Here is a 26,738-nt window from a genome sequence, read left to right as displayed (position 1 = left end):
GGAACAAGTATGGTTCCCTTCAATGTTTCTCTTCCTCATTCCCTTCCCTAACTTCCTAATGTCCTTCCTTCCTCCTTGTCTGCATCTGGACTCCAAGGAAATTATGGTAGCAAAAAGGGAATATTTATTCCTTGTCCTACAGCTGCAGGTCAACAGGGCTGCAAAAGGCCCACTGGAGTTGCCAAGAGGCACAATGGAGAATCCCAGGTATGATATGGGCACCTTCCCTCTGCAGCACCGTCCTTGCACAGGAAGTCCCCAAATCACCAAAAAAAGAAAGAGTTTCAGCAGTGTGAGAGCAGAGATAATTTCATGAAAAGTGTGAACACTCCATTTCAGTTCATCTGGAACGGAGCCTTGGCATAGAAGAATCTCTGCAAGTAAATCCTAATGGAACAGCTGCTGAAAGGTTTTTTTTAAAAAAATGCATCAGATCCTTGTCTTTTTTCCTTTGTGAAATGGAGATTACTCTTGCAGCTAGGAAGCAATTTGAAATATTAGTGTGTACATGCTCAAAAGAATGCGTGTTTGTTGTTTTTGAAGGGTATGGGGTAAAATAGCAAGACATAATTGAAAGTGTATCAGTGAAATGGGAAATTCCAACAATATGCAGTCAGAAAAGTAGAGAAGCTCCTACTGACTTTCTCTTACGAGTTTGTTATTTGGTTGGTGCTCAGCTTTTCCACTGTTGTTTTTTTAAATGGTAATTTATTCTAGCGCTTCAAAAATTAGACCCTGTGTGAAAAGATTTACATTGCAACCTTATACATATTTATCTGCCCAGAAGTAAGCCCCACTTAGTTCACTGGGACTTACTACCAAGTAAGTAAGTCTGCTTAAGATTGCAACCGGATTTACTCCTAGCACAGTACAATTACAGTTCTTCAAAATTTTGGTCCTGTATGCAAAGTCTACAAGATTTACAATGCAATCCTATACCCTATTATTACCTAGAAGTAAGTAGTATAGAACTCAATGGGATGTACATCTGAGCAGACACAGAATTGCCGCATAAAAAATAATTACGATGTGCAGAGTAGTGGATTTATTTATTTATTTTTACATTGTGAATGTGTTCCTTCTTAAATAGACAAAGGGAATATCTAGTTTCAGTACAAGCCACCCACCAAGCCTGAGAGTCCTTGCCTTGGCCTTAATGTGCTTAAAGAGCTCATGTGTCAGTGCAAAGCCCCTTGCTGAAGCGATAAGTAGCTTGCTGCAAGATCCATCCTTTGCTCCAAAGAGGCTTCCTAAGCTTATAGTTGCTTTGTCAGATAAGCTTGTAAATGCCTTTAATAAGATAATGGCTCAGTTGTACACATAGAGCTTATGTGTTATGAACCTTGAAGCAAAAAAAAAGAAGAAAAAAAAAGAAGTTAGATTCATTTTCTGCTTCTCATGATTGCTTTCCCATTAAAAAAGAAACAACAATGCCAGCACAATTTCCATCTCTGTATTCAGGGGGTAGCGGTGGTAGTGGCTGCAGAGTAAGCATGGCCACATATGTGTTGAAATATTGGGGAAACAGTGATCCATCTCTGAGGACTGTTTAAAACAAACACAACAAAATGATAAAAGGCTTTGCAAATTACAAGTGCCGGGTGAATGATCATTGGTAGAATATTCAGTTTGACTTTTATAATCAGCTGCCATCTGTCCTCTTCAGGGTGTCCTCTTGCCACGGGATACCAGGCTTTCTTTGCAAGAAGGAATGTTTGTTTAGCAAGATGGCGTGCGTCTGCCACAGCTTGGTTGCTTCGTTTCTATCTTTAACTTCCTTTGATTTTTTCCCAGGGCTTTAGCCAAAAGGCAAAGGGGCAAACATAACATACTGGACAATGTAACGCTCGTCACTAGCACTGTAGACAGATAACCCAGTCCAGAAAGGGGGGTGGGATGGAAGATATCCATATGGATCAGACACATCCTGTTCTAGCATTATTACTTTATTTTCATTTATGCCCTTATTTATTTGTAGATTTATAAACTACAGGCACCTCCCCATTTATGCATGGATTATGTTCCTGGGTACCGCATGTATACATGAAATTTCGTACAGTGGGGAGCACCATTTTAAAAGCCTGTAAACTCCCTCCAGCAAAATTCCACCAAACTCCACCACAATCACTCCCTCCAAACCTCCTTTCTCCAACTCCCAACTCTCCACAGGCCTCAAAGGTCAGTGCAAAGGCTTATGGGAGTACTAGCTGTTTCCCCGCCATTTCGGCAGTTTTCCCACTCTTTTCTGGCTGTCTTTGCCCTTTCCATGCCTTTCTGCAGTTTAAATTGATTTTTTATTTCCTGGTACTCCGCATATACGTGGTCGCACAAGTCAAAATTGTGTAAATGGGGAGACGCCTGTACCTCACAACCAAAAGTGACCATAGCGGTGTATAATAAAGATAAAATAAAGTAAACTACAACAAGATTACAGACCTGGCAAACTAAAACAAATTATTTCTATTATTGCACAATTGTTATTCCATAAAATGCCTGGGTCACACTTTAGGGGAAACCTTAAATACCGTACTTTTCGCACCATAGGACGCACTTTTCCCGTCTTAAAAACCAAGCGGAAAAGTCTGTGCGTCCTATGGAGCGAATGCAGAGGGGAGGCAGGCAGGAAAAGCCCTCAAGAGCCCCACACAAGCGTCGCGTGGCTCTTGCGGGCTTTTCCCCGAGAGGGAGAAAGGACTGACACCACCAGTCAGTCCCTTCTCCCTTCTCTAGAAAAGCCTTGCACAACCTCTCCAGCCGGGGGAGGCTTCGCAAGGCTAAAGAGGAAGCCAGGGCAGCGAGCGCGATCCATCCCGTTCGCTGCCTTGGCTTCCTCTTTAGACTTGCGCGCCTGGGGGGGGGGGGAGGAGACTTCGCAAGGCTAAAGAGGAAGCCAGGGCAGGGAACGCGATCCATCCCGTTCGCTGCCTTGGCTTCCTCTTTAGACTTGCGCGGGGGGGGGGGGGAAGGAGGCTTTGCAAGGCTAAAGAGGAAGCCAGAGCAGGGAACGCGATCCATCCCGTTCGCTGCCTTGGCTTCCTCTTTAGACTTGCTCGCCTGGGGGGGGGGAGGAGACTTCGCAAGGCTAAAGAGGAAGCCAGAGCAGGGAACGCGATCCATCCCGTTCGCTGCCTTGGCTTCCTCTTTAGACTTGCGCGCCTGGGGGGGGGGGGAGGCTTCGCAAGGCTAAAAAGGAAGCCAGGGCAGGGAACGCGATCCATCCCGTTCGCTGCCTTGGCTTCCTCTTTAGCCTTGCGTGCCTCTCCAGCCGCAAGAGATCTACCAGAGGTAGATCTTAACCCTTGCCTCACCTGGGAGCTTCTCTGGGCAGGAATTCCCTTAGTTTAAGTGGGGTGGGGGAAGTGTGGCAGGTAGGGGGGTACCTGCCTAGACACTGAAGCCACATGTCTCTCAGATGAAAACTGGGAGTGGGCATTGTATGAAGTGGTCTGATGGTGGGCATTGTGTGAAGTGCTCTGATGGTGTGGGCATTGTGTGAAGTGCTCTGATGGTGTTTCCTGCTTGGCAGGGGGTTGGACTCGATGGCCCTTGTGGTCTATTCCAACTCTACGATTCTATGTTTCTAAGTGGCTGTGGATCTCCTGCTGCAGAACTGTAGGACAGTATAGAGTTGGGAGGGCCACCCGAGGGTCATCTAGCCCAGCCCCCTCACAATGTAGGAATCACAGCTAAAGAACGCCAGGCAGATGGTCCCCCAACCACTGCTTAAAAGCCTCCAGTGGTGGAGACCCCAAACACCTTCCGAGGTAATAGAATTGCAGGGTTGGAAGGGAACCCCAGGAGTCATCTAGTCCAGCCCCGGTGGACAGCTGGCGCGATCCATCCCATTACGCAAGACTAAAGATGCTGTGCAAGGCTAAAGAGGAAGCCAGGGCAGTGAGTGGGATGGATCGCGCTCACTGCCTTGTCTTCTTTAGCCGCGCTGGAGAGGTTTAGCTCCTGGCTGGAGAGGTTGCGCGGCTATGGATCCCGTGCCCTGTCTTGGCTTCTTTGCTCTTTGGGGCTGGTGGGGGAACCCGGGCTTCCCCCGCAGCCCCAAGAAGCTCTGGGAGAAGCAGACAGGCTGAACGCAGCCTGTCCGTTGCTCTTTGGGGCTGGGGGGGAGGGATAATATTTTTTTCCTTGATTTTCCCCTGTAAAAACTAGGTGCGTCCTGTGGTCCGGTGCGTCCAATAGAGCAAAAAATACGGTAAATAAAAAATGCGTTGAAAGGTGCCTAAATGTCCAGATGTTAGCACTTCCCTAATTTCACGTGGTAACTGATTCCAGAGTATTGGAGCTTGGCTTCTAGTTCATACTAAGTGTACCCCTGAGGCATGTGGTACTCTCAGCAGTGGTCTATTTGAAGAGAATAGTTATTAGGCAAGGATATACACGCAGGATGAGGCAGTTCTTTTCTTCCATGATGGAAGACAAGATTCTCCCACCCTAGAACTGACCAAGAGCTGCTCAGCTTCAACCAGCTTTCTTACTGCATCCTGTTCAGTTGTGACATCGCTGTGGCTTACCAGGATGGAGGGGCTGAGGTGATGGCAAGTACAGCACAGTGCAAATGGTAGAAACCAATCTGGTGCTCCTGATGGTGTGTTTGCACCATGCCAGCCTTGCGGTTGCATTGCCCCTTCTCATCCTAGTAAGCTTCAGTGATGCCAATCGATGGAGGTCAAGTGAGTGCCACTGCCCTGCTCCACCAACCATCACTGACCATATGCCTTCACATCATACCCCGAGGCTTTGTTGCTCATGAATAAGATCCTCACAGCTAGCTTAGTGTTCACTCAAATGTTTGATCAGGCATCCATGTATATATGAGTAAGGTTGTGATGCCCCTGTGGAGACCTTTGTAGTTTCCTCCTGGTTGAAACTGATGAAAGGGGTAGGCAGGTGTTCCTTTCTCCCGTTACGGATCCTTGTGGACCTATGGACTTCGTCACATACTTTCCTCTTTCTCCTTCATTTGCTTTATTTCCATCTTTGAGTGCGACTCATCTCAAGACAATTATGACTTGACTACCTTTTCTGTTGTTTGTTTCCAGTGAAGGTACATTCAGAATAATTTCATGTGTGTGCGAGCACAGCATAAATTAATAAAAAAATCTTAGAAGGTAGTTGTGAAAAGAAAAACAGAAACAGAAACCTCCTCAATTATAAACACTAATTTGCATTCACCAACAATCCCTGTAGAAATATGAAAATATTGTTAAGATGATACCAGCGAATGGCTGTTTCTGAAAAGTGGCTGAAATGTTCACAGTGGTTCAAAATAGTTGATATTATTCATGAATTCATTATTTCAATTGTGTCTCGTTGACCTTTCCAGTTTATATACAACAATATAAGTTGTGGGTGCAGTGCAGGCTACTCCACAACTGAAGCAGGGGCCAGCATAGATGCCAACTGGATTCCTTGTTCTGGTTTGGCACCCTTTGTCCCACTATTGCCATGTTTTCAGTGGCAATTTTCTTCTGCTTTCTCTTTCTCTTTCTTTCTCTCTCCCTCTGTGTTTGTGTGTGTGTGTGTGTGTGTGTGTGTGTGATGGAGGCAGAATTGGAGAGAGAACAGCATACAGGAAATCGTGTCCAATCTTCTGCCTCCTTAATTTACGGCTAAGATATGCATGAAACAGTCTCAAAACTGATTAACTGCCTTGCATGAAATTTCCTTTGCTTTATTGAAAGCCCAGCTGTCAAGCTGAAGCATGATTTATTCCCATCAATCCTTCAGACTCCAGTTCAACACACATACACACACACACAAGAGAGAGAGAGAGAGAGAGAGAGAGATGGTTTTGTTGGCAGAATAACTGTGATGCTCAAGGACTGTTTGCATCCGTGCTGGCCTTTCTTTCCCCTTCCTCAAAATCTAGTTGTTCATAGCATCAGAAACAAAAGATCCACAGAAAGCTGAGATCTAAAATTTCAGAACGTTTCTTTGGGGGGAAATCTGTTCATTTCTCATGTTCACTTGGCAGCTGTCTAGTGTAGAATCAATCACTCAGTTCTAGCCCATTATGTTCTGAGGGTTTCAGTTAAATGAATGAATAATTGTGGTCCCCAGCCCCCAAGACTTAGTGCATTGGTCAGAAGACTCACATTAGAGTGGGGTGGGAAAACCTTAGGCCTGTGTGTCCATTTAGGCCCAGCTGGGATCCTAATTTGCCCTACACGGCCATTTTCCTAAAATCACGCCCATCTGACTAATCTACCTCTGAAAGAATGTAGCACGTGGTGGTCTCATAATGTTTTCAAGGTAAGAAGAATTGCAAACTCCTGCACTCCTTCCTCACAAAGATTTCACAGACGTTTTCACTGTCTACTCCTTTTTTATGGGCAGTTCCATCCCCAACATGAAAAGAATGGCTGAAGATATTGGCACAGCATTATTCTGAACCAACCAACACTTCTAAACATTGATTCATTCTGGACATTACAAGGACTTAAAAGGCTGTGCCCAGGTCTGGTTTCCCCTAAGAAGGGGTGCAGCTTTGCTGATGGGAGGGGCCAACCAGAGTGCAACATTCATAAGCCTATCACGTGGCTTCATGGGGGGAGGGGAATGATTTGAACTAGAGATATCAAGAATCACTCAGCTGCTGCTCTACACCAGTTAGGTGATGCACCTTGTGAATGGCTCACATGTTTTGGGACCAATCCATACCACAATTTTTATTTAATTCAGGGCTGGAGTTCAGTAAACCTTTGATCCCCCCCCTTGAAATAGACCATATTGTTCTATTGGTGAAGATCCTCCAAGTCTTGGTTGGGGTCAGTGGGTCTGAACTCTTACCCTTTTCCTCAGTGCTTACAAAATTCTTATTTGCAATAAAAAGTGCCCCATTGTATCATTTTGATTCTGGTTGTCTCGGTTCAGGGGTGCCTAACTTTCTTTAGAGTACGCGCTATCATTGGGTCCTGCCCAGCCATGTACTCCAGCTTCTTCAGGATGAGGGCACGAGCTGTAGAAATTGGACTATAGGGGCAGTTATATTTTTCTCTGACAGATTCATCTTTTCTGAATAAGAATGTTAAAATAACTACAGACCAGTCTGGGTGAACTCTCTGTTCTTATATCCCACCCTCGCTGATACATAAATATAGAAAACTTTTAATACCACCACCTAATAGGGAAAAAAATCTCAACTGCTAACCTACCTCACAATATTGCTGCAAAAATAAAGAGAGCAGGGGAGAACAATATGCACAGCCTTGAGCTTCTGGGAGTAAAAGCAGGATGCAAATATATCTGGCTTTTCCAGACCATGTAAACAGAAATGAAATGCACAAAGCCACAGAAGCAGCTTCCTCGCTTTCTTGCTTGAACTGCAACCATCCTGATATCTGACAGCAAAGTGTTTTTTTTAAAAAAGTTTGCCCACCCTGATGAACTGAAAAAGAAACAACTCCGCACATGAGTAGTTTTGGAATTCAGAAAGTGCCCTCTCACTTGGTATAACCTGAAATTCTGTAAGCTTGTTCATTGCTTAGCTAAACCAGGAGATGCTAACTTATGGCCCTCCGCATGTTGTTGGACTCCAACTTCCATCCTCCCAAGCCAACATGGCCCATGGTCAGGTATGTCAGGAGTTGTAGTTCAGTAGCATCTGGAGGGCCACAATGTAGCCACACTTGCCTTACACTTTATACTGCAAATGTTTCCTTTGAACAAGTGGGAAGCCAAGAAGAGCCACATTAAGAATGGATGTGCAGCTAAAGCTACAGACCCACAGCACCTTTGTTGCCCTTCCATGAGAGCAATTAACAGGAAGAGGGCTACAGACTCGTAGCATTATGCAAAGTCTAAGGTTTTCTGAAGCTTTCTATCCTGTTGCCTCTGCTTTGATTCCCCAAAGTCCTCACTATTCCCTGTACAGCAATAACTCTTTCAACTCAAATTTATGTACTGAATCGTGCTGAACCATTCTCTGTCGGGCCTCTTAGCTGGTATCTGAGAGCAGCTTACAACACTGCATTTCATTTTACAATGTTGGAAATCTGAGATAAACCCCAGAGGCTACTATCTAGCAAAGCTTCTGGAACTCGTGATGAGTGGGAAATTGGTACTGGGTAATTTGGAATACAAACTCTCCCAGTTCAGAAAACCACAGCCCCAGACACAACAGGTGACTCCACGTTCTGGTCCTGCTCAGAATAGCAGAATAATTTACCACAGCAGACATCTCCAGTTGGGACTGTAGGGGAAAGGGGGTGAAATTTTCTGTGCGAAGAGGGTGGTGGCGTGGACATGAGAATGTATTAGAAAGCTGTTTGACAATGGAATGGAGGCCCTCAAAAGGTGGTGGACCTTCATTGGATGTTTTTAAGGAAAGGTTGGATGGCCATCTGTCAGGGGTGCTTTAGTTGTGATTTCTGCATTTCAGGGGCTTGGACTAGGTGATCCTCAGGATCCCTTCCAACTCTACAATTCTGTGATTCTGTTTATATGAAATCTGCTTTTGAATGTACCGTATGCAAGTCCTCGGGAACAATGTGGGATGTGGGGTTGTATCTGACTAAGTGGGCCCATTGGAATCAGGGAGACTGAAGCTAGTCAATACTACCTGAAGTGGAGACTTTGCTGGATACAATCTATGGCAGGGAGGGCTCTAAGGGGTGGGTGATCAGCAGAGATCAGACACCTTACCTTGCAGCAATAGAAGTGCTCTATGCTAACACAAATCCACACTAGATACAACACTATGTAAATAGAGACGTGTTTCAAAAATCACTACCGAACCCTTAGTATTTTTGTTCCAAACTGTGCAAACCTCCACTTCTAAGATTTGCAGTCTTAAATCAAATGTGTCATTCTTCTGAATCTTGAATTAATTAGCCATGGCACAAAAAAGGGGTTTTTTGTTTTTTAAATCATTACTTTAATTGCAAAATTGAGTATGTACTTGAAATGAAAGCATAGCGACTTTACTGGTGAGATAATCAAGTTTTCTTTAACCTTTCGTGATTTTAATGCATTCTGGAATAAAGTAGTATTTATAACAGTGGTAGTTGATACACCCACTCCATAGAGCAAATTCTTTTATAATGTTCTTTGCTAGTCATTATCATTAGTAGCTACTTTAGGATACAATTCCTGTTTACTTGGAATAAAGCCCCACTGAACTCAGTAAGGGCTTACCTCTGAGTAGGCATGGAATCACTTACTATGATATCATTATTTTTCACTCCTGACCAATATACTAGCATAATTTGAAGATATATACAACTCAAAATGGCAATTTTCTATTATCACAAAATATATTTTCAGTGGGCAAGAATTGTTTGGTGGACAATGCTAGACCATCAAAAAATCTCTCTCTCCCCCCCCCCCCCAGTATAGTGAATAACATTACAAGAATCTCCAAAACTAGTCAGATCCAGAGGTATTTAAAATGGCAGCACCCACAATGTACTTTTAGCCACAGTTACTGCAGGGATCGGGGATTTGTGTCTCTCCAGATGTTGCCGAACTATAACTTCCATCACCCCTGACTATTCGCCATGTTGGCTGGGGCTGAATGGGAGTTGGTGTCCACACAGTGCTATTTTTCTAGAAAAAGAGGTGCTGGAATTCATCATGCACACCTCCCTTATTGTCCCATAATGGCAATGGCGCCCACCTGAGATGTGTTGGAACTGAGTTCCAGCTGGGGAAAAAAGCCCTGGAGTCCAGCAACATCTGGAGGGCCTCGGTTTCACCACTCTTGATTCAATGAGCATAATAAGAAACAGTGTGGGTCAGATGAAAGAAATGAATGTTTCTCACACTAACACCATTAGCTGTTTTCTTTGACATTGAGCTGTAGCCTATTGGTTTGGATTGTAGTAGTCAACATTTTCTGGTTCATAATCTGTTGACCAACATGGGAGTTTCCACTGTTATGGGAAGAGGTACTGGGGGGTTGTTTAAAACCGGCCAAAGAATAAGAATGAGAGAAGGCACAGGGTTAAAAAAAGGCTTTACCTTTACATTACCTAAATTATGGATTATCCTAGGCTGGTATTCTTGCTTTGAGTGTGGAGTGGCCAAGGGAAAAGAAGCAACCTTTTCCAAAGGATTTTGTGTGCTACTGATTTACACTACAGTGCTACACCCCAGAGGCTGAGATGGTACAATGCGGACATGCCTTCAGGCAAGGTGAAATACTCTGCTTTCCATCACAGGCAGCCTATGGCTCTTGAACTGGCAATACTAGCAGAATTCATTCCAAAAAGAGAGGCACACTGCGTGTGTCTTGAGAGTGCTTGCTTATGGAAAATGCTTTTTCATCTTAAGCATTCCAGCCTGAGATGGAGACATTCTAAAAAGCGCTGAAAGCTTTTCTTGCAAAACTTTGCACAACAGTAAAAAGTTTAGTGCTTTGAGAGTATAGAAACAGAAGTTGAAGTTACCCACTTGTAACAAAGCACTCTCTTCTTGGAAATGTTCCTCATCAGCAATGAACCTTTGGTGTTATGTAAGCCCAAGAGGCTACTTCTACTGCTTATCAAGGCAGCTGACAGCATCCTTGAATCAATAACGGGTTTGCACAAGTTTCTTTTCTGTAATGAACATTCTTAGAGGTAGCGAGAGATTGACAGATGTTCCTTTTGACCAGCTGCTGAGATTTGCTGTGACAGATGTGAGCCAGATAAAAGGCAGTTTGTTTAAGAAATGAAATGCAGGCAATCTGAACAATTTGGTTGTGACTTTCTTTTTTTTATGAGTGCCTTATGTATTTCCATGTATGCTGAATAATAAAATAAACTGGCCAGCAAATGCAACTCCCAATTTGCAGCCTAATTCAAATCTAGTATATTTGGAAACCATGCCAGATAATTTGGGTGGCGTTTACCACCAAGGATACATGCTTTAGGATGATGAGGATGATGTCATTTCTATACCACTTTGTAATTTTAAGAAAAAAACTCAAAATGCTTTACAACACATTAAAACATAAAATAAAACAATCCAGAATGAAGCATTACTGGAGAAAGTCAAATATAAAGTATACATTCAAAGCAAAAGAAAACTAAAATATTATCTTGAACATTTCAAAACAAAACATTACTAAAGGAAATCAAATATAAAACGCACATTTTAAACAGCATAATTAACAAGAGAATAAAATATTATCATAAGCATGGACTATATCTGCTGCTGTTACTGCCAGCCCTGCCGATGGTGGTTCATGGTGGGCAACAACTGTGGAAGCTCAGGCTTAATAATAATAATAATAATAATTTATTTATTTATACCCCGACCATCTGGCTGGGTTTCCCTAGCCACACTAGGCAGCTCCCAACCAAATATTAAAAACACAGTACAGCATTAAACATGAAAAACTTCTCTAAACAGGGCTGCTTTCAGATGTCTTTTAAAAGTAAGATAGTTGTTTACTGCCTTGACATCTGATGGGAGGGTGTTCCACAGGGCAGGCACCGCTACCGAGAAGGCCCTCTGCCTGGTTCCCTGCAACCTCACTTCTCTCAGGGAGGGAACCGCCAGAAGGCCTTCGGTGCTGGACCTCAGTGTCCGGGTAGAACAATGGGGGTGGAGATGCTCCTTCAGGTATACAGGATCGAGGCCATTTAGGGCTTTAAAGCTCAGCACCAACACTTTGAATTGTGCTTGGAAGCATACTGGGTCTACGCTAAGAGACAGCCAAGACGGTATATGGCCTCTTCAGCAGTATCAGCCTTTTTAGCTGGAGTCGATCAGGGCACCACCCTCCTAGACCAGGTGAGAAAAGGCAGAGAGCAGGTCCTCCAGGACTCACAGCCAAGAATGGTTTCTTAGGATTGCAGCTTAACAACCTCCTCCCATTCATGTTTACTTGGAATGAAGCTCCACCATGGTCAATGGGAGTTACCACAGGCTGCCTGGCCCATTTCGCCGCCTGAGGCAAAAATGGGAAGGTGCTGTCGTGTGTGCACTCAGTCCTTCCGCAGTCTCACTTACTGGGTCTTCGGAAGGTTCTGTGCGATTTTTCAGGGCTCTTGCCAGTAGCTGCTGCAGCTGCTTCTCCTTGCTTCTTCAGTTTTGTGTGGGCAGTCCTGTGGATGCACCCCTTGGATTCCACTGCCTGAGGCATCTGTCTCAGTCTGCCACATGGACAGACCGGCCCTGGGAGTTATTCTGAAGTAAGTGTGGAAAGGACTGCCAATGTAATCAGTGTAACTTAAATTAGTCATGACTAACACTATGCACAACTTATCAGGATGTACATTTTATTTAGGTCCTGACAGACTGTCCTATGTGGCTAGTAAGGTAGATGTGCTCCAGGCATTTATTTATTTAGAAAAGTATTTATATGCCACCATTTATATACTGAAACATCAGGATGGTGGACAGCAATAAGGTATCATTAAAAAGAGCACAGAAATGATTGGGCGGTCAAACAAGCTTCAAACAGCTGCATAGACACGTCAGCATAAAAAAAAAGTCTTCAAGAGACATCTGAAAGTGAAAAGTGAGGATGTCTTCTGAACCTCGGCTGGAAGAGTGTTCCACAGCATTGGGATTGCAGTGCTAAATGGTTGGCTGGTAGCCGAGGCCATTCGGGACTTTGTAACATGGGAGCAACTCACAGCACTTCTCTGGATGATCTCAGTGAAAGCACTGGGATATAAGGGTGCAGGTGTGCCATTTATCACTGGGGCAATGAGGAAGAAAGTATGTGTACATAATAAGGGATGGAAAAAGTACAGATTCCTTTATATTTTTTGACATTCTTGCAACCAAAAGCCATCTTTATGGTAGATATGGCCCCTAGTGCTGAGGTTCTCATTCTCCTTAATTGCTTCGGGGTACTACAAACCATGAACTGACATTCTGAAGAAATCTATACTTTTATAGCTTTGTGGGCTAAATATCACATTGCTCCATTCACGATTTTGCACCATTTAGCAGGCAGAGCAGGAAGGCATATGTCCCTTTAGCATATCCTGCTGCATAGATTCGAAAATGGAAATCCACATGGAACAGAATGTTTGTTTATTGCAGAGCTGAGGGCCATAAATGGCACAGATGCATTTTATAGTCCTTTCTGGTGTGTGGAATATGTCTGCTCCCCAAATGTCCAGATCGATTAATCCAAAGGGCATTTGCTCAGCTGTCACACTTTGAGCATTGCTTAAAGTTAAAAAGGTTAAATTAAAATTTATTATAACAGAAGGCCAAGGTAAACTATAAATCCTAATAAAAACAAAACAGACTTTTCTCTTTATAATGAAAAACTGTGTGATATCTTAGCTGAATAATGAATTTCTAGAACTGTGCATTTCTTCACTCAGAGGTCACAGTAGTATCGCCATGAGACTTAATCTAGTAGCAAATTTTTCAGGAGCAAGAGTAGAAATTGGAAAAGCATGGAAACCTTTGATTGAAGAACTATTTCTAATGACATGGGAAATCACCAAACCAATAACATTAACCCAGAGGGCAGAATAATGAAATGATGTTGAAGTAATGATTTAATTGGATTATTTGCTAGAATATTCATTCCATTATAATAGATAACACTGAAGTATTTTTCCTCTGGCACTGCAATCCTATACTACTTACCTGGGAGTAAGTTCAATTGAACCTAATGGGACATACTTCTGAGCAGACCTACATGCTGTAGTATTGCACTGTGTTTTCAAAATTTAGGCTGCAATGCTGAACATACTTAATAGGGAGTAAGACCCACTGAGCAGAGTAGTGACTTACTTAAACATCCACAGTATATTTCTCTGTATTCTGTGTATGAGAGCATAAGTGTGTGCATCGAATCTGCAGATTTGTGGGTTCAAATATTTCCATATTTTTTTAAATTTTTATTGCAATTTATTTCATTGTTTAATCCTTAGAAATCAATGTGACTTCCTGTGTTCTGCAGTTAATTGTATTGTACAATAAATAAATAAATAGTGGAGAAGAAGCAAATGAAGTGAAGAAGACAACCCATCTCTACATGAGCAGAACCATTTCCATTGGGGAGGATCAGCATAAAGCAAAAAGGGACCCCATTCCCTCCCTAAGAGCCAGTGTGGTGTAGTGGTTAAGAGCGGTAGACTCGTAATCTGGGGAACCGGGTTCGCGTCTCCGCTCCTCCACATGCAGCTGCTGGGTGACCTTGGGCCAGTCACACTTCTTTGAAGTCTCTCAGCCCCACTCACCTCAGAGTGTTTGTTGTGGGGGAGGAAGGGAAAGGAGAACGTTAGTTGCTTTGAGACTCCTTCGGGTAGTGATAAAGCAGGATATCAAATCCAAACTCTTCTTCTTCTTCTAAGTGGCCCTTGGCACGTGTACACACACACACACACACACACACACACACACGTTGCATGGAATTGTGTTATCTTGTGTGTTCTTCCTGTGTACTTATCTAACCATAGTTTTCCTGCCTGGGGGCCCAAGTCCACAAATTACTGAAGGTCAGGGTTGCAGTGCATGCACACAAAGGGGAGAGGAAGCCACTTGATGGGCCATGCCTAGAGGTCATAGTTTCATATTGGTAGTCTGGCACTGGATAACATTTCATCTCAATTTCGTTTGGAATAATAGAATTGTATTGTTGGAAGGGACCAAGAGGGTCATCTAGTCCAACCGCCTACCATGCAGGAATCTTTTGCCCAATGACCCTGAGATTAAGAGTCTCATGCTGCAACGGCTGAGCTGGTATAATTGCTTAATTTTTTAAAATAAAAAGCATGCAAATGTAATTAAGCATTGGACAGTATCTGACAATACTAAACCTGCAACAGGTGCAGCAGCTGCATCCGGTGTGTGTCTGAGATGTTTGGAGAACATCTTCCGGGTATGCATCTGATGGGGATTGCAATAACCAACTTCAAATTGGAATTTAATTGGTGGCTCTGCCTCATTTAATTGGGAGGGGGCGGGGGAAGTGAGCAACCTTGAAGGACAGGCTTGAGGGAGTCAAAATGGGAAATAGTCCAAGAAGGGATGTGGAGGGAATCAAGTCTGACTGGCAGGTTTAGCAGAGCTGTGCCTGGGTTAAGGATAGGCAAATTTGTCAGTTTCAGTTTTCATTTTCCAATCTTAAACTCTTTTCTCTATATTTCCAAATCAAGTTGAGAATTATTATATTTTTTTTAAGTTCTCATGAAAATTTTGTAATAATGCATTTTTATATGCAACTTTTCTTAACATACACGTTTTGTCAAAGCAATTTCCTTCATATGCATTTTCAATGTTATTTTCAATAATGTTGGTATCCATCTGTCTTGAGTGACAATGGAATGCGCCTCCTAGGGTGAAGTCAAACAGCTGGAGAATCACTGTGGTTGCAGAGTCCAGTAACTCATAACTGCTGCCTCCTGCATTGTTTTTGCTGCAATAGCAGCACCAAAGTGACCTCTCTGGTAGTGTGTGTGGAGATCCTGGGCTACCCAGACAACAAGACTCCCCTCTCAGCCTTGCTGATGTGGTCCAAAGGAAAGCAGAGCAATACATTTGGCACCAGCTTGGCTGCAGGAGTTGCCAGAAAGAGGCATACAAGGTGCCATCCAACCGTCTTAGGGACTGCACTCTGGATTTGTGTAGGGTTTACTCTGTATCCTTTTCTGCCCTGTATGTCATACCTGGGACCTTATTTGATACAGCAGGCAGAGAAAGCTGGGAAGGCAGGACTGGGAAAAGAATCCGTGGATTCGGCCATGGCCCTTCCCACATCAAGATATTTAAAGGTACAGCATGGATGTCTAACCTGCACTTTGTCTGCCCAATCTGAACAATGCTGGACAAGCGGATTGAAAGGTCAACCAGCTGGGCAAATAGGCATACTGATGAAGAAAGCTCTTGGGGGGGGGTGCATTTTGAAGCTCTCCAAAAGTTAATTTGACAAGGCTGCCAGCAGCTACTCCTACCCCTGGCTCCTTTTGCCGGGAGAGAACATGCTAGCATTGGTTACTTTTGTTAGAAGCAGATTGGAACTGAAGTTCCTCAAAGTACACTCCTTGTATTTATTCAAAAATTCCAGTCAGCCTTTCCTTTTATTTCCTTGACAGAACATCTTATTTCCATTAGGAAACTAATGGGGTTTAAGAACATACTTGTCAGGGTCATTTAGTTCCATTTTATGTAACTCAACATCAGTTCCTTCATTCAACACCCTCGCCCCTTTTTGTCGTCTCGGTATGGTGGAAATATTGCCTGGCTTATTCAGTGTAACCTTGTTTGCTTCATGTTTATCCTGTTTGTGTACTGAGTTCAGAGTGGAAGCAGAAGCTCCCATTGGTTTTTACAAACTCCTGGCTCTGAGGTGTGATTAATCCAATGTGTAGACTGTTTTTTACCTGGTGTGAACTCTAGAGGGTTTTTTAATCCTCATTTACCCGACAAACATTTTTTTCCTGCTGATTATTGTGCCTATAACTGGAAGTACTTTTTGGTATGTGACACTTGGCACTGTGGAAAATGGTAACATATATGTCCTACTTCCCCCAAGGAAAAGTGCTTTCAAGATTTATGTCTTTGTATAATGTGCTATGAAATTGTTAGACTAACCCTAATGGCCAATTTTATGTGCTGCTCATATTACCATAATCTGAAGGGCAATTAGCTGACTGTCATTATTAGAGGTCTGTGCCAACTGCAAAATTCCTTGGGACCTAAGGGGGAGTCTCATGTTCTGGAATCTTTTGATTGGCTCAAAACACAATATTGATTGTCATATTTTCTCTTGCTTACTGGAAGTGGAAATATAAATAAACCACAGCATCAAGCATTCATTTGCACTATAATGCTAGATATCTTAAATCACAGCATATGGGCACTGTCAGGAGGGAGGGTGCCAACTGGGTGGAAAAAATGATCTACACTTCCCATGTAGCCAGAATATTAATACACCCTTCTAAGCAGTATTGTGCATGGTTTATCCTCTATGTATTCCAAAATATCTGTGTATTCTGTGCTCAGGTATCTTTACTGCAGCACAGGTGGCACTGTGGTCTAAAGCACTGAGCCTCTTGGGCTTGCCGATCGGAAGGTTGGCAGTTCGAATCCGCTCGACGGTGGTGAGCCTCCACTGCTCCATCCCAGCTTCTGCCAACCTAACAGTTTGAAAGCACACCAGTGCAAGTAAATAGGTACCGCTGCAGTGGGAAGCTCCCCACCCCCAAACAGCAATAAAAAACACCCATTGCTGAAAATGCTTCACATAGTTTACAAGACCTCTCCTTGCTGTGCAAACCGGTTCTTTTTAAGTTTGATGTCTGGTAGATGGAAGGGGTAAACTACAAATTATTCTGGTTTACATTTTAATTAGAGCTGGAGAAGGAGCCTTTCAATGCTTACCTCTTATTTAGAGCAACCATTACAAACCTTGGCTGGATCTACACATATAAAAAAAAACCACCAAGGCGGAAAACGTATATAGCACTTGATGCAATTTTCCATTGACTGCTGTACAGCACCCACTGGTGTCACATTTTTATAATGCATTTATAATGTTGTAACTTCCCAGTATAATTAGTCTCTTGTGAACTGGGCCAGAACCTGGTTAGTTTAAGTGCGTGTCATGCGCCTCTCAGCTTCGCCAGACTCTAGCATGGTCTGGTTCCAGATAGACCAGGAAGAGGAGCAGATTAGGGAATGGAGGATGAAGGTCCTCCCCTTGTGGTTCTAGAGGTGACTCAGAGCTGCTGGCTCTCCCCCCTGCCCTTGCGGCAGAGCATAGAGCCTCCTCAGAGAGCAAGGGCAACTTCAAAAGGACATAGGGAAGGGCTTAGCAAGAGGAGATGGCAGTGGATATGGAGGTAGAGGGACAGGACACAATCTTGTTGCCAAAACCTAGGTGCTATATTCATAGGCGAGATCATTTGCATCTGCCCAGATAGAGCGCAGATCAACAGACTTATAGGGCAAGAGAGTCCCGTGAGTGAGCTTTGCCTGCTTCATATTTAAAAGCTTGGTGGGAGGGGCATACTAGCTGCTGGGACATCTTTGTAGCTCCTATTTGGTTATCAACCTCTTACCTTGCTCATGGAATCTGGACCTTGTGAGCTCTTCCTTGCCTACACACGACAGTCATTGTGTCATTGTGTTTGGTTTGGGAACTTGACAACACGAGGCACTTGCACTTCCTTTCTGCAGTATGTCCAAAGCTAGGCACAGTTATTCACTCTTTCTAGGAACCCATGGGAAACTGTTGTTATTGTTGTGTGGATGGGTGGATGCTAGATTGAGCCCTCTTAACACCATACTATAGTTCCTTTAGCTGTTTGGGGAGGGGGGGGACCATGATTGTTTTCTATGCAGTTATGCTCTGAAACACCTAATTCTGCATATGCGTCACTTTGGGTATAGCTTTAAAGGCTGTTTGTATAAGAACCAGGCCACAGAATTCTCAGGTGAAAGGAAAATCAATCTTATGATGGAGGTGCAGGATTCTTGAAAACCATGTAGCTGACATCATTAATACTTACAATCAAATAATTACACACACACACACACACACACACACACACACAACACAGCTGCCCAGAGAAAAACTAAGCAAACACTAACATTGCTCTTCTGAAGGGGAACCAAATGCTGGCAGCTTTGGAAGGTGTATATTCCATTTTATGGTAGGTTGGAGAGGCTGACGAGAAGAACATTTGTTATTTGATGAGTTTTGACATGCTTCAGAATGTAGCAAAGGGATGTTTCTGCTGGGGGGGGTGCCTTTTTAAAAATGGAAATACTATATTCATGACGTGAGTTTTGTAACAGATGTCAAGTATAGCGAAGAGAAGTATAATTAACTTCCTTTTATTGGCATGGCAGAGGTTTTTTGGGGGGTGGGGTGGGGGAGTAAGACACACACACATTCTTTACTGAGTTTCTTTTTGCCAGAACAGTGTAGATTTCTGCAAATCTGTGCTTGGGAAACTATTGAAAGGTGTGATGATGCTTGATCAGTACATGGGCAGCCGGGGTTTGGGGGGAGGTTGCTCCGTTAGAAGCTTACTTGCTCCAATATAGCCCCCCTCCTCCCGCCTATGCTGCTTTGATGCCCAATTGCTGCTGCTTTCTGTGTATGCTTCATCACAGCCAGAAATCTCGTTTTCAAGGCAAGGCCTCCTGGGGCTCTTGTTGATGCATTCAGTGACCAGCTCCACATGGTGATTAGGCTTGTCAGCTCTCTCTCCTTGGTCTGAAGTTTCATGATATCAGCCTCCTTTTCTGAGTCTCCAGAGGAAGGAATAAAATCTCAAAATGAGGAATCAGAATAGAATGGGCAGGCGGCTTTATTCTTGGCTTGATTTCTGTTATTACCTCTGCCTCCATATCCATTGAAATCCACCCCTGAGGTCCTTCCCCCTGGACTTCCAGCGAGCATCTTCTGCTCCTGCCATGTAAGCTAAGCGCCATCTTTGTCCTACTAGGCTCTCTATACTAGCCCTTGTTAACTGCCAGGCACCGCCTTATCTCTTTGACCTGGTCTAACTCTTTGGTAAAAGCCTTTTACTGTTTCGACCACAGCAAACTATGGCAAGTTCTTAAAGAAATGGGAGTGCCTGATCACCTCATCTGTCTCCTGAGAAATCTCTGTGTGGGACAAGAAGCTTCAGTTAGAACTGGATATGGAACAACTGATTGGTTCAAAATTGGGAAAGGAGTACGGCAAGGCTGTGTATTGTCTCCCTGCTAATTTAACTTATATGCAGAATTCATCATGCGAAAGGTTGGGCTGGATGAATCCCAAGCCGGAATTAAGATCGCTGGAAGAAATATCAACAACCTCAGATATGCAGATGACACAACCTTGATGGCAGAAAGTGAGGCGGAATTAAAGAACCTTTTAATGAGGGTGAAAGAGGAGAGCGCAAAATATGGTCTGAAGCTCAACATCAAAAAAACGAAGATCATGGCCACTGGTCCCATCACCTCCTGGCAAATAGAAGGGGAAGAAATGGAGGCAGTGAGAGATTTTACTTTCTTGGGCTCCATGATCACTGCAGATGGTGACAGCAGCCACAAAATTAAAAGACGCCTGCTCCTTGGGAGAAAGGCGATGGCAAACCTAGACAGCATCTTAAAAAGGAGAGACATCACCTTGCCAACAAAGGTCCGTATAGTGAAAGCCATGGTTTTCCCAGTAGTGATGTATGGAAGTGAGAGCTGGACCATAAAGAAGGCTGATCGCCGAAGAATGGATGCTTTTCAATTCTGGTGCTGGAGGAGACTCTTGAGAGTCCCATGGAGTGCAAGAAGATCAAACGCATCCATTCTTAAGGAAATTAGCCCTGAGTGCTCACTGGAAGGACAGATCGTGAAGCTGAGGCTCCAATACTTTGGCCACCTCATGAGAAGAGAAGACTCCCTGGAAAAGACCCTGATGTTGGGAAAGATGGAGGGCACAAGGAGAAGGAGACGACAGAGGGCGAGATGGTTGGACAGTGTTTTCGAAGCTACAAACATGAGTCTGACCAAACTGCGGGAGGCAGTGGAAGACAGGAGTGCCTGGCGTGCTCTGGTCCATGGGGTCACGAAGAGTCGGACACGACTAAACGACTAAACAACAACTCTGGCCTGGTGGAAATGAGAAAATAGAGGCCTAAGCTGATAGAGCGAACTGTGGCACTGCAGGCTGCAAATGGCATGTGTTTATGTTTGTCGCCTTTTGCATATGCTCCTACATAGAAAGTATTAACCAAAAGCTAGCACAGTAGCTTTGTTTGTTAATTCAGTGAAGGTTGTTATAGGAGGGAACATTTTTAAAAATCCCCACCTCTAGCTCAAAAGTGATAGAAAATACTTTATGTAGAACCAAAGAGAGGGTCAGTGATAAATTCCTGTATTATTCTGCCACCACCTCCTCCTACAGGAGTAGTCCAGGCCTTCAGATATAATAAACCTTAGACCTGGCAATCTAACTGGCCTGACTGCAATCTAGTGGCCTGACTTGGTGTAAGGGTAACCCGATCAGGGTTTTGTTTTTCCCCCAGCTGAAACTCAGTTCCGGCACCTCTCAAGTGGGCACCATTGCCATTATAAGAGAACAAGGGAAGTGTTCATGGTGAGTTCCAGCACTACTTTTTCTAGAAAAATAGCACCGTGCCCGATCATAGATGCTGCAGCCGCAGGACACTGGATTTTAGGATGAAGCAGTGAGGCATGTTTCATCCATGCATTGCAATTACACCCAAGCAAATCCGTAATTGTTCTGAAGTGATTTTGTAAGCCTATCAGAGCTGTATAGCTGTTACTCTGAAGTAAGCCTCATTGCATTTGACCGGTGGTACTGCCCACGAAAGAAGTATGCATAGGATTGCTGCAGATGTGCCTGTCTGTTACACAAAGTAGTACCCTTCTCAGAATGTGTGTTCTGATGTTCAGCCCAGACATGCAGGGGTATGCATACCCCTAAACATTTTGTGGATCTTTGTATTTTTGTCCATTTACTGTATTCATTTTTCCCAATTTAAACTATAAAATGGTGATTTTCTTGAGTCAAAATGAGAGTGCCCCTAAACATTTTTTTTAAGGAAAAAAAGCACTGCATGTATGTATACGATGGTCTTTGCCGCTCCTTTGCTTTCGTGAATTAGTGTTTCTGGAGTCACTATGGAACAAGCAAGAAATGCATTATTCTGGGCTACCAAAGGGGGCGATAGAGCACCTTGTAAAGAAGGTGCTGGAAGGCTGAACTAAAGTTGTTACATAGAGAAAATGGTGGCTGTGTGTTTCTGACAGGCCAGATATAAATAAATAAATAACCTCAGGCCAGATATATATATATTTCTTTGTTTGCGTGTTGCTCCCTGCAGCACAATCTTTATATCTGTAAGTAAAACAGATGATATTACATGAACAGGACAAGTCACCAATACGCTTTCCTCAGAGCAAAATGCAAAGGCGCCCTGTGATTTCTGACGATCAGGGAGAATGAATCTCTCATTCATGCACACACATACACACACACACACACAGAGAGAGAGAGAGAGAGAGAGAGAGAGAGAGAGAGCACTATTTTAGGTTATCCACATTTTATCTTCTTTACAGCAGCTCTTCAACTTTTCCAGAAAGTTCCTGCTGTGCACACATTCCTGGCTCAGCAGGGCCAGGCTCATTAGCAGGTTTCTGTTTGCCGAGAAGTGTCATTACCAGGGGCTCAAGCAGCAAGTTCAGCAACAACATGTTGGTGGAAAAGGAGAAAAGGAAAAAGCCACAACACCCTCACTTGGTAGAGGAAGCAAATCCTACTCTTAAGACAGGCAACTTATAAGGCTGCTGTAAGGCCAAACAAATATGCTCAAGGGAGTCACAAGCCCTTAATTGAGAGTAATTATTATTTGTTTGCTTCAACAGTTCCTTAATCATATTCCGGATTTCTAGTTCACTATTTCATATGAAATAGCAAAAAATAGGGTAATAGAACATCTTGTTTTTGTACAATCTTGGTATTTTTGTAGGAAGCACCCTTGCTTTTTTCTGGAGGGGACCCCTAAACATTTTGTGAATCTAGGTTTGGCCTCATTGAGGGGCAGTATTTCAATATGAGTAGGAAAATGAGAGTATCCCTAAACATATTTTTTTTAGAAAAAAGCACTGGGAAGCTTTAACCTGATCAAAGGACTAACAATTTTCAGTGTTGATGCTGAGGCCTGAAACAGCCAACGCTATAATAAAGGAGAATGCCGTTGTTAATTGGCAGCATGGCTTTCCTTCAGATGAGGAAATCCCTATGGTTTTCCAGAGCTTACTTCCTCTTATTAATGGGCCTCACATGCAGAATAAAAACTTCAACTGCATATTTCTTCCGCTCATAAATAAATATTCTTGTTTTCCCAAGAGTGTACCCCTATTTTACAATATTGATCCAGTGTCAGAAACACTAGATGAGAGGAACGCAGGTCTGCAAAGATGTCAGTCCAAAAGTGCAAATCAGTGCTGGATTAACCTGCACCAAGACACAATGGCTTCCATCTGGTTTAGAGGAGCCCATTCTCCACATCATGTATGATGGGACTGAAAATGCCATTCGCCCGATTGTTCCTCATGATGCCCCCTAAAAAGTCATAGGATATTAACAGCAGTGAGCAGCTATCATCATGGGTGAAACACACTCCCTTCTTTTCTTGCGAAAGAAACATCTGCCAGGCAGTTCTCAACAGACACTTTACTTATTTATTTAACTTATGATACCCCCTCATAAAATCACTTCTCTGAGTGTTGTACAAAAAGAAGAGGAAGATACAATAAAATATTTAGGAATGATTGGCAGACAGGAGCTCAAAGCACAGCTCCTAGCACAAGAGCTGAGGCAAGCCAATGGCTCTTTGGAGCAGGAAAACACGTACTGAAGGAATGACATTTTAATGAAGGGTAGAGATAGTTGAGGAATTGATGCTTGTAACTTTTGATACAAGCTGGGTGGACCATGCTAACATCTGTCATTCAGAATTTAGCCTGCAATCCTAACCCCACCCAGTTACCATGAAAACTCAATAGGACTTACTTCTGAGTAGACATGGTTAGGCTTGTACTGTTAGTTATCCATGCTTTCTGAACGTTTCAAGGTTTGAAGGAAATTTGGATTGTTCAAGATCCTTTGCTTGCAACATTTTTGTTAAATGATTTTTTTTTGAACTGGAGATTTCTCATAACCAATTCCTTGTTGAAATTCTGCAACAAACTTGAGGAGGGAGAAGAGGCAGCTCATTAGAGACTTGAGAGCTTAAAATGGGAACATTGTGGTTTGGGAATTATTTTAGTGAAGTACCTGGGTCTGTTTGTGGTCACCCTTCAGGAGTATACAAGAACAGGGTGGTGCAACATAGGGCTCCCATGATTTGCTGGCGGTATAAAACTTCCGGATTGGCCAGGCCTGGTATAAATGTCTTGAGCCTGGCCTCCTTCTCTTGCCTTATTGCAATAGTTTCTGTATGCTTCACTCTAGCTCTCAACTTCCATAGCGGAACCCAGCTAATGCTGAGTGTCCTGCTGACTGCTATCATAAAGTCTCCCTATGACTGCATCACAGGTTCCGTTGAAATGTCAGCTGCAGCTTAAGTTGTATAGTATGTTGGGTGGTATTCAACCAAATAGTGTGCTAGTACAAGGATATTTGCCACTAGCACAATAGGATTTACCCCTCCTACCCTCCATGTGTGCCACATGCCATCTCCAAATGTTCTCCAGAGGGTTGGTGGAGGCCCTCAGAACAGATTTATGTGTTGCATGGTAGGGGAGATGGGGGAGAATATTCACTCTTGCATGGACAGAATTTTCTCCTTAGCACTACTCATTCTTTTGCCTGAGTCTATGCGGTTACTCATATAACTTCCAAATAAGAAAATAATCCTGCATCAAAGAATAACAGCCATCTAATTATAGATTATTATTTTTTGTTCACCCTTCCTAGAAATTGAAAAGTTCCAGAGTTCTGATGAGAAAAAGGAGGATGAAGAGAAAAAATACCTCGATGTCATCAGCAACAAAAATATAAAGCTGTCAGAAAGAGTATTGATTCCTGTCAAACAGTATCCAAAGGTATTGTAATACCTATTTAATATAAGACAGACTGTGCTATTTTGATAGATGATTGTGGTTATGGTTATAATTAAATGCTGTGCTCAAAGTGCTAACTCAGGGTAGTATAGAAGAGAATTAAAATGTATTCATGCCTCTTTATTGTTTCTAATAAGTGTTGGATCAATATTTCAGATTGGATTTTGAGGGAATACACATTGAGTTCAGACCAACTCCATTAAATTCAATAGGAGTTTTGACTTCGACTACAACTCAGGGTGGATTGTACCCCTTTACTGTCCTCCCACCCCCCACATATCTAACTCTTGGCTACCTTTACTCATCATGTAAGGAGTTGATGGTGCTGGCATTGGTCCAGCCAAAAGGCTATGGCATGGCTAGGAGGAGGGGCTGGCAGGTGAGGAAGTACGGGGCAGGCTGTGGCACTGAGGCCCGCATGAAAGTGGCCCAGGTTTTACTTGTGGGTCCTGGTTCTCTGTTTGAAAAGCACTGGTTGAAAGGAAAATAAGAAACTTACTAGACATTCCTCTGAAAAATCCTCTCATATGATAAGTTGGTTTCTTCCCACTTACTTGCCTTGAAGTAAAGACAAATTTACATCTCAAAGGAAGCCAGTATTATTTTGAGCAAATTTGGAAGGTGCCACTTCTGCAAACCAAAATTCCTCAACACAGATCTGCATAACAAAGACCCAGGCAGGAGGTAGTAATGTGTGTGTGTGTGTGTGTGTGTGTGTGTGTGTGTGTGTATGTGTGTATATATATGATGAAGTAAAAGAATGCTGCTTTCCCCTGTGCGGCCTTGTATTTTACACAAATAGTTGTTGTCCTGGCAGTATTCAAACTGAAATGGTAAACACCCCCATTTATCTCTAGTGCAATTTTTCCTGCTGATTTATTGTCACATGGTATTTGGCCTCACTATTAGCTTTGATTACACTCTCCACTTTTCACTTTATTCTTTCATCAGCAATAGCAATAAATTACAGTGGGTAAAAAAGCATATCGACCCAAATGAGAGGTGTGTATAAAAAGAGAGAGAGAGAAGGAGAGGTGCATTGATTCCAAGATGGCATTTACCTCCTGAATTGTGAATATAAAATTGATGTAAAATAATCATCAAAATGGTAAAAGGCACTAGAAATAGACATTGCTAGAGGACAGCTTGTTATTGCCTTGTTAGGATGTTGCACTGTTCCTAAATTGGTAATGTTCTATAGCATCACTGCTTCTCTGCCCTGTGCCTGTTTTGGGAATCAAAGATGCTACTGGCAGCACATCCCATATTTTTCATATAACACCAGTCATGGGCCAGTATACAAATATTCTTAACAATACATTATGATTATGTTTATTAAATTTCTATACTGCCCTTCAACCAAAGAGCACAGGGAGGTTTACAATATAAAAACACAACACATAACAGCAGCAAACAAAAACAATACAACTCCCACAGTTTAAAAGGCCATAGATTGTTTACCGGTAATTAACCAAAGGCCTGGGGGAAGAGGGATGTTTTTGCCTGGCAACTAAAGATACATAACAAAGATACCAGGTGAGCCTCCCGAGGGAGAGCATTCCACAAGCAGGGAGCCACCGCAGAAAAGGCCTTTTCTCATGTTGGCACCCTACGGACCTCTCATGGAGGAGACATATGAAGAAGGACCTCAGATGATGAAGGAGCAACCTATCTACAGCAACTTTCTCCTTTTGTGCTATAGAAAGATTTCTTATCCTATTGCCCTTACAACTAGCAAAGCACATGCACATAATTAAATGCAAGGATTTCTGTGTACTCAGTTACCAAAGAAGTGGTGTTCCTTTCAAGTGGCCTGGAAGGTTATGACAGTTAAATCCTAACCATTTCTACTAAGTAGTGAGACCAATTGAATTGAATGAGTCTTAGGAATGAGGATTGTGGCCTAAATTGAGAGTGAAGAGGTGGTGTGTTCAGAATCCTGGGACCTTTTACATTCAACTGATAGGTGTTTATTACATTTTGTCTCCTGCGTCTCTTCCATCACAATACTGAAGGCGAAATAATAATCAGGATGTGGTTTTGGGTGGAAGGAGCATCCTCTTTCTCATTTCTAAGCTTGCAAATCCATGTAAAGAAAAATCACATCATATATCTGATTTAAAACTCTGGATTTTACCGTCCGTGTTCTGTCATTCCAGAGCAGCTCAGCTAGTGATGGTGCTGAACCACCCCCCCCCCCAATCATTTCTTCTCTTTTAGATGTCTCTTCTCTCTAATCC

The 26,738-nt window shown here is 43.1% G+C and overlaps 1 protein-coding gene across 3 annotated transcripts in view; it reads left to right on the top strand.

The window, feature by feature from the left end:
- Positions 1-26,738, top strand: part of KHDRBS2 (KH RNA binding domain containing, signal transduction associated 2) — a 339,999-nt gene that overhangs the window by 53,932 nt on the left and 259,329 nt on the right. For all 3 annotated transcript variants that reach the window (XM_083495875.1, XM_083495874.1, XM_083495873.1), the window contains exon 2: positions 24,353-24,480. In XM_083495875.1, the coding sequence (XP_083352001.1) occupies positions 24,353-24,480 (128 nt within the window). The remainder of the gene's footprint in view (positions 1-24,352; positions 24,481-26,738) is intronic.

Source organism: Podarcis liolepis (genome assembly GCF_965112155.1).
Source record: "Podarcis liolepis genome assembly, chromosome: 3".
Lineage (NCBI taxonomy): Eukaryota > Metazoa > Chordata > Lepidosauria > Squamata > Lacertidae > Podarcis > Podarcis liolepis.
This window is presented reverse-complemented; position numbering and strand designations above follow the sequence as displayed.